General features: G+C 49.1%; 1 protein-coding gene across 2 annotated transcripts in view; it reads right to left on the reverse strand.

Annotated features, from left to right (window-relative positions):
• Nucleotides 1–7,744, reverse strand: part of Man1a2 (mannosidase alpha class 1A member 2) — a 76,775-nt gene extending 69,031 nt beyond the window's left edge. The window contains exon 1 of one of the 2 annotated variants that reach the window (XM_042692285.1): nucleotides 7,441–7,744. In XM_042692285.1, coding sequence (XP_042548219.1) covers nucleotides 7,441–7,742 — 302 coding nt within the window. In that variant the 5' untranslated portion in view covers nucleotides 7,743–7,744. The remainder of the gene's footprint in view (nucleotides 1–7,440) is intronic. The other variant, XM_042692286.1, reaches the window with a different exon arrangement.
• Nucleotides 7,745–8,595: the final 851 nt, after the last annotated feature.

The following is an 8,595-nucleotide window of genomic DNA, read 5'->3' on the forward strand; positions in this document are numbered from 1 at the left end:
TATAATATTCTCCAGTAATCCCCGATACTTAGCATAATGCTTAGCATAAATACACTCGCTGAATAAATGAATAGGACCTTCTTTCTTTTTATTGTTATTGCTATTATAAAGGTGACTTACAGAGGGGTTACCATTTCACATGTCAGGTAATGAGTACATTTCTTTCAGGACAATGTCACCCTTCCTTCATTCTATTTTCCCCTCTCATCCCTGCCTACAGGTTGTACAGTTCATTTTCAACATAGTTGCTGAGTACCACTGCTACTTTTGCTCACCCTCTGTCCCTCCATTTCTGTGCCCAAGACCAATTTTTGTGTGTGCAAGCACACATGCACACTTGGGACTTGAACTCTCAGTCAGGGTGCTGTCCATGAGCTTCTTTTTGCTCAAGGCTAGCACTCTCTCAGTTGAACCACAGCTCTTCTGGCTTTTTTTTTTAAGTAGTTTACTGAAGATAAGAGTCTCACAGAGTTTCCTGCTTGGACTGGCTTTGAACCATTATCCTCAGATCTTAGCCTCCTGAGTAGCTAGGACTACCAGCATGAGCCATCAGCACCCAGCTAAATATCACCATTATTTTCAGGGATAATGTCAATAACACTAAAGATAGGCCAAGATACCTACATATCTAAATAACAGAGGTTGGTTTTATAAATATGAAAATGTCAAACAGCAAAACAATAACCTGAACTGTTCCTTATAGATTACTGCATTTCCCTTTTTTGAAATATTTGGACAACTTGTCCCAAGACAAGTTCTGTCCAGATATGGAGAAGAACAAAATAGATACTTTCAGAGGTAACGCTCATTAAGGTTAGGAAACAGTCTTAGAGAAAACTGCTTCAGATGTAATAGGAGTCTTCACAAATTGGCCAGGTACCAGTGACTCACGCCTGTTATCCTAGCTACTCAAGAGGCTGAGATCTGAGAAACTCAGTTCAAAGCCAGCCGGGGCATGAAAGTCTGAGACTCATCTCCAATTAACCACTCAGAAAATCCAAAATGCAGCGGTGGCTCAAAGTGTTAAGAGTGCTACCCTTGAGTAAAAAAGCTTAGGCCCTGAGTACAAGCCCCACAACCAACAAAAAAAGAAGGAAAGAAAAAAGAGCTTTCACAAGACCTGAGATTACTCAAGGACTCTTCTCCACAAAATCTACCTGACAAATAACAAATAACAAAGGAACTAGTATGACTGTTAATGGAGTTCAAAATGATGTCTGGACATTGCCTAAAAAGAAATAAACTCATTACCTGACTTATGAAATGATAACCCTTCTGGTATATCACCTTAAGAAAAACAATAACAAAAAATTTTAATGACATCTGAAAACACTTTTATGAATATATCCAACTACTCTCAGGCTGACATATAAAACAATCAATAAGTTATATTTTTACACTAAGAAACAAGAACATCTAAAAGTTATTTCACTCACTTTTACCTTTAAATCCAATATATATTTCATATATAGTCATATATAAATTTTAGTAATTTCTAAACTGATTTAAACCTTTAGTTTTGTGTACAATAATTTCTTTTTAGTAGAATATATTTTATCTTCATGGTATTTGTGCTGTGTGACCTTAATCACCACACAGTTCTAAGTTACTTACTTAAACTTTATATGCATAAGTGGTAAGAAATGATCCTATCAATTCCCTTGTTTCATAAATGAAGACATTTAGGAGGACAAAGAACTTAAATAGGTTATCTAAATACACATCAACAGAGGTCAGGTCCTCAAAGTTCTTTTAAGTATACAAAGATGCCTTCCTTTTCTCGTGACATTCCCACATAGGTCACTGGAAAGAATGTCCCAAAGTGAATGATAAACCTCCAGTACAGACTTCACTACAACATGTTCTAACAAGTTCTAACAATGAAAAACTTTCAGCAAAAATTCAGTGATGGTAGGGGGGGGGCAGGGGGGGCTAGGAAGAGATGTGAAGGGTAAACAAAGGAGGAGGCTACAATGCTTGATAAGAAATGTACTCATTATCTTGCCCATGTAATTGTAACCCCTCTGTACAGTATGTTCACAATAAAAAATAAAAAAATTCAGTGAGAGTCAAAATAAACTTTTGACAGAATATACACAACTAGAGAAAAACATTTTCTTGGCTAAGGAATAAAAACAGTCCAAACCATGTTAATATTTTTATCATTTTCAGTGAACATAATTTGCTTAATTAACTAATTAACATGTAATACTGATTTCTAGCAGATACTTCTGTATGGATAACTTTCCAATTTTAAGTATGATCTAAATTTTACAGGATCTATAATAATGAGATTAGTAATAGCTCCTTTACATATTAGATGAGAAGATTAAAGAAGATTAAATAGGTGAAAACATATTTATATTCCCTATTGTTTTCTTCTTCCAGGATAACTTCATTGTGGAGTATAACATATATATTAGACACATTTTCGGGAATGTTTATATTACAGGGGACTAACATGAATGATGTCTAATCTTTTCTTTCATGAAAGATGGTCTACTTCTCCCCAGCACCTCTTCCTAGCATCGTGTTCAGCCCTCCACTTACGGAGTGTCTCACCTTGCCATGGACATTTCTTCAGCAGGAACATGATTTTACAGAGGACCAAATGTACTGCAGACATTGGAAACACAAAGCTAAATATAAACATATAGCCATTTGTCCTCAAGGAGTCTGTTCTATTGGGAAAAACAGGTAAGCAAATGATTGTAAACTCCTTTAAATATAGCATAATAATTAATACCTAAGAAATGCATTTTGGGGGGGGGGGGGGGGGTTCCGGTCGAGGGGCCTGAACTCTGGGCCTGGGCGCTGTCCCTCAGTTCTTCTCAAGGCTAGGGTTCTACCACTTGAGCCACAGCGCCACTTCCAGCTTTTTTCTTTTTGCTTATGTGGTGCTGAGGAATCGAACCCAGGGCCTCAGGCATGGAAGGCAAACGCTCTACCACTGAGCCACCTTCCCAGCCCCCAGAAATGCATTTTTTTTTAAACTTAAAGACTACCTAATAGGCAAGGCCTCAGTGGCTCACACCTGTGATACTAGCTGCTCAGGAGATGGAGCTCTGGGATCTGGGTGCAAAGCCATCCCTGGCAGACAAATCCCACAGGATTCTTAGCTGTAACCAGTAAAAAGCCAGAAATAGGGCTGTGGCCCAAGTGGCAGAGTACCAGCCTTGAATGAAAAAGGTGAGCAAGAGCATGAGATCCCATGTTCAAGCTCAGTACCACCGTGCACGCACACACTCACACACACACACACAGCATACAAAATGTTAGCACCAGTGGCTAACATTTATAATCCTAGCTACTTAGGAGGATGGGCCAACAGCTCCCTGATTCAAAGAATCATGTTTGAGGTTAAGTTGGGAAGGGGAGTAGGGTGTCCTTAGTCCATGAGATTCTAAAAGAACCATCATAAAAGCCAAGCTGGAGGTGTGGCTCCGATAAGAGTACCAGCCAAGGGGCTGGGAAGGTGGCTAAGTGGTAGAGCACTTGACTTGCATGCCTGAGGCCCTGGGTTCGATTCCTCAGCACCACATAAGCAAAAAGAAAAAAGCTGGAAGTGGCACTGTGGCTCAAGTGGTAGAGCACTAGCCTTGAGCTGAAGAGCTGAGGGACAGCGCCCAGGCCCAGAGTTCAGGCCCCACAACCGGACCCCCAAAAAAATAAATAAGAGTACCAGCCAAGCAAATAAATCCAGCAAGTGAGAGGTCTTGAGTTCAAACCCCATACTACCAAAACAAGGAGTATACAAAGTGTCACTCAGTGAGCAGTCCTCATATACAGCCTCTTCCACATTATTATAACTTGTTTTAAAGGGACAGAAAATTATTTAAAAGAAAAACAAAAAACTTTATAGACTATCAAAAGGGCAGCCCTGGGCTGGGAAGGTGGCTCAGAGGTTGAATGCTTGCCTTGCACGCATGAGGCCCTGGGTTCGAGTGGTAGAGCACTAGCCTTGAGCTGAAGAGCTGAGGGACAGCGCCCAGGCCCAAAGTTCAGTCCCCATGACCGACAAAAAAAAAGGGGGGGGGGGGGTGGCAGCCCTCAGGAAGTAAATGTGAGCATCAGAAGAACTCTTCACTCATCTGTAACTGTATCTGGTCCTCACTTCCAGAAACAAACAAGCCCGAACTATTTCCCAGTCCCACTGTTCCAGATCTGAGACTCAATGGTCTAGCCCATGGGAAGCAGAGACAGAGACCACCACACAACCATAGCAGTGCACAGCTTCCCTTTTCCCTTTACAGTGTGTGTATGGGGGGCGGGGGGGAGTGGAAGAGGGAGGGATGCCATTACTGGGGCTTGAACTTAGAACCTCACCTTCTCACTTGGCTTTTTCAATCAAGGCTGATGCTCTACCCCTTGAGCCATGGCTCTACTTTTACTTTTTGATGATTAACTGGAGATAAGAGTCCTGCAGACTTTTCTGCCCAGTATGACTTCCAACTGTGGTGCTGGGTCTCAGTCTCCTGAGTAGCTACGATTCCAGGCGTGAGCTACCTGATGGGCATTGGAAATTCTTATGTTATCACACAGTGCTTTTTGTTTTGTTGGTTTTGTTTTTTTTTTTGTTTTGTTTTGTTTTTGGGGTTTTCTTTTGGTAGGTTGTGGGGCTTGAACTCAGAGCCTGAAACTCTGGGCACTGTCCCTGAGTTCTTCAGCTGAAGGCAAGTGCACTTAAGCCACAGTGCCACTTGCGGTTTTCTGTTGATTGATTGGATATGAGAGTCTTGTAGACTTTCCTGCCTAGGCTGGCTTTAAACCGTGAGCCTCAGATCTCAGCTTCCTGAGTAGCTAAGATTACAGGCGTGAGCCACTGAAACCTGGCTAACCTTTTTCACCTTTTTTTTTTTTTTGCCAGTCCTGGGGCTTGAACACAGGGCCTAGGCACTGTCCCTGAGCTTCTTTTGGCACTCTTAGCATTTAAGCCACAGCACCACTTCTGGCTTTTTCTGTGTATGTGATACTGAGGAATCAAACCCAGGGCTTCATGCTTGCTAGGCAAGCACTTTACCACAGAACCACATTCCCAGCCCACACAGCACCCTTTGGAGCGTCTTAAAAGGGAGGGTCTTATAAGTAGGATAAACAACTGCAGTCTGACTGGTGTGACACAGGACAAAAAGACTAAGTGACTACCCATTCTGACAGTTGTATTTTGAATCTGGGAACTGTATAAAGACATACTCCAGAATGCAAACAGTGGAGACTGCCAAAGATGCTAGCATTATCAGAACAGAGTAAAATAGTCTAAGAACTGTACAGACCAACTTGTTCTCCAGCAATAGAGAGGAAAAGGGAATTCACTCAATACTATTATCCAAAGACCAAAAAAAAATACAGCCAAAACATCTACACCAGTCTGTTGTTGGCAAATGTTAAATATGAATAAGTCCTACTATCTATTTCACGTGAGTAAGGAAAGTGGGAAAAATAGCCATGAGCCAAAAGAGAAGGAATACATTACAAGAGAAACTGAATATCCAATATCTTGAGGATAAAACAACAAAATTGCCCAACCCTCTGGAACAGAGAACCTTAAGAACAGGTAAAGGCGCACAGCATGCTCATACACAACTATACTCCCAGCACTTAAGAGGCTGAGACAGGAAAATCACCGAGTCTGAGATCAGCCTGGGCTATGAAGACAGACATTTGTCTCAAAACAACAGAAAGAACAGGATGAAGGAAAGGCATAGAAATTTAATGTGTAAAGATGGTGAGAAAATTGGAACTGTAATTTAAAATCTGCAATTTTAAAATTAAAACTGTGAAATTTAAAATCTCTCAAATACTAAAAATGGAAAATGGTATATATTATATATATATATACATCAAATACATATATATATGTAAACATATACACATACACACACCAATCATGACCTGAACAACCTGGGAAACTCTAAGGCACTAATTTCAAGTGCAGTAGCCTTACACAACTAGTGGATACCAGGCCGGCCAATGAAGGCTTACAGGAACATATCCCTGTTCAATGTCACATAACTATGTGCAGAACCAACATTCAACTTTAGGTCCTTACTTCAAGCCTGTATTTTTCCCCACTTTTAGGAAAGGATCAGAGGTCAACATATCTGATCTCAATTCAGACACAATTCTGACTGAAGGATGAAACACGGTTGTTCACTCTACTTACTTCCCTGACACCCTGAGCAGCATAGAATGGGAAGCACATACACGCTCCTTAAGAGGAGCAGCTGCTGACAGATTCCGACTGTTACCATCTGAAAATACAGACTTAAAAGTGTTACACTAGTTTCAATTAATAGAAATCAGAAATCCAGAATTTTATATTAAATCTCATTTGTGAATGCTAGTAACCAACACAACTTTTGTAAAAAAAAAAAAAAATTTCCCCACGCCTGTCTTGGGGCTTGAACTCAGGGCCTGGGCACTGTCCCTGAGCTTTTTTTGCTCAAGGCTAGCACTCTATCATTTGAACCAGTGTTCCAGCTTTCTGGTGGTTAACTGGAGTCAAGAGTCTCCTGGCTGACTTCAAACCTCAATTCTCAGACCTCAGCCTCCTGAGGCGTGAACTACCTGTGCAAGGAAAGTGATCCACAGAGCTACTGCCCAAGTCACACGGAATCTTACAGCCCGCCCGGGCCTTGGCCAGTTCACTTCTCCCTCCCTCCTCCCTCCTTCCCTCCAGACACCATAGTGTCCTCAAGGTTTCTGGGCCACAGGAGGGGCCTTTGCTTTCCAGTTCTTCTGCCTTCCCCGTGCCGGGCTCTCCAGAAAGTCCAACCCTCAACCACCATCGACCAAACAACACATTAAGGAGGATGAGAAAAAGAAAACGAGCTCTCGCGGCGGCAGCGGATGCGTGTAAGGCAGACCCGCATCTGAGCCGGAGCCCGCTCAGAATCCGCGAGCTTGCGAGAAGTTACAACCGAGATCAAGAACGTGCGTGCTTTCTGCCATCAAGAAGTACTTCCAGAAACCACGAGGGCGGGTTTTACGAGCCCGAACTCTCAGGAGGGCGCAGCCTCCGGGTCCCGGCGAGAGTTCAGAGGGAGAAGTAGAAATAGCCACCCTCCAGCTCGGCTACCGGGCTGACGGAGCGAGGGGCCGGGGACCGAGGACGGCTCGCGCCTCGGGCAGGCGACCTGGAGCGCGGGCTCGCGTCCCAGCCCCGGCCCCGTCCTGTCCGCGAGGGACACGGCCAGCCGCGCCCCCCCGGTGTGGACAAGAGCCCCCCGCGTTTCCAATGCCCGGATCTCACGCGGGTGGCGGCCCGCGCGGCGCGGGCGGACGCGGCCCCGCTCCCCGGTGGGGCTCTCGCCGTGCGTCCCCCTCCCCTAACCCGGCCCGGGGCGCCGAGCCGGCGGCCCTCACAGCCCTGTCGTGAGGCGGCGGAGGGAGGGACGGACGGACGGACGGGACCCACCGGGCGCCCCGGCCGGTACACACCTGTGCCGGTGCTCGTCCGGCCCGTGGATGAGGAAGACGCCGGGGTCCCGGGCGCCCCGGCCGGCGTCCACGTGGGGGATCAGCACGTCTTCCAAGCCCAGGTCGAAGCGCTTGTGCTTGGAGGAGTCCGGCAGGAAGAAGAAGGCCCCGAAGCACAGCGTGATGAAGGCACTGAGGATGAGGAGGAGGATGAACTTCTCCGAGAGGCGCAGCGTGGCGCGGTGGTGCGGGAAGGCGGGCGGCCCCAGGCTCGGGGCGGGGATCCTCCGTCCGGACAGGGGCAGCAGCGCCGGGGCGGTCATGGCGCGGGGCCGCGGCGGGGCGCGCTCGCCTCCGCCCCGGGCCGCCCAACAGCTTCAGCACCTCGGCCGAAAGGAAGCGGCGGCGGCGGGAGCGCCGTCGCCCCCCGGAGGCCGCGCCGCCCCGGGGCGCTCGTCCGAGGCGGGCGCCTCCCCCCAGCCCCCGCGCTCCGGTTACGCCCCGAGACCCGGGCGGGCCCCGTGGCGCGCCCGCCCCGCCATCGGCCCCGGCGCCTCCCCGGCGGTCGTCGGCTCCCCGCCTCGCGCCTACGGGCGGGCCGGGCGGCAGGGACGCCTCCGGGTGGCGGCTCCCATGCCCGCCGCCGGGCGCGAGGGGCTCCGCGCGGTCTCCCGCCGCGCGCCGCACCGGCGGAGCACGGGGCCCCGCGGCCTCCTCCGCGCCGGCGGGGGGAAGGGGACCCCGGGTCTCCCGGCCTCCGCCACGGGGAGGTCGCTCAGCCCGGCGCGCCGGGAAGCCGGGCGGAGCGACGCCGGGGAAGGGGCGGCCGCGTCGGCCGCCGGCCGCGTCCCTGCGGGGAGGAAGGGGAGCTCGGCGAGGCCCGCAGCTCGGACGCTCGACGGCGGGAGCGCAGCGCGGCCGGGTGCCCAACGCCGCGGCCCGGGAAGCCGCCCGAGCCGCCGCCGCCGCCGCCGCCGCCGCCGCCGCCGCCGCCGCGCGGGTGTCAGCGAGCGGAACTTCCTCTTGCGGCGGCCGCGGGGCGGGGCGGGAGGGCCGAAGCGGGGCGGAGCGGCGTGCGCGGGGCGGGGCGACGCGGCACGGGGCGGGGCGACGCGGCGTGCGCGGGGCGGGGCGACGCGGCACGGGGCGGGGCGACGCGGCGTGCGCGGGGCGGGG

This window comes from Dipodomys spectabilis, unplaced genomic scaffold (assembly GCF_019054845.1).
Source record: "Dipodomys spectabilis isolate Male_0828 unplaced genomic scaffold, ASM1905484v1 ptg000148l, whole genome shotgun sequence".
Classification (NCBI taxonomy): domain Eukaryota; kingdom Metazoa; phylum Chordata; class Mammalia; order Rodentia; family Heteromyidae; genus Dipodomys; species Dipodomys spectabilis.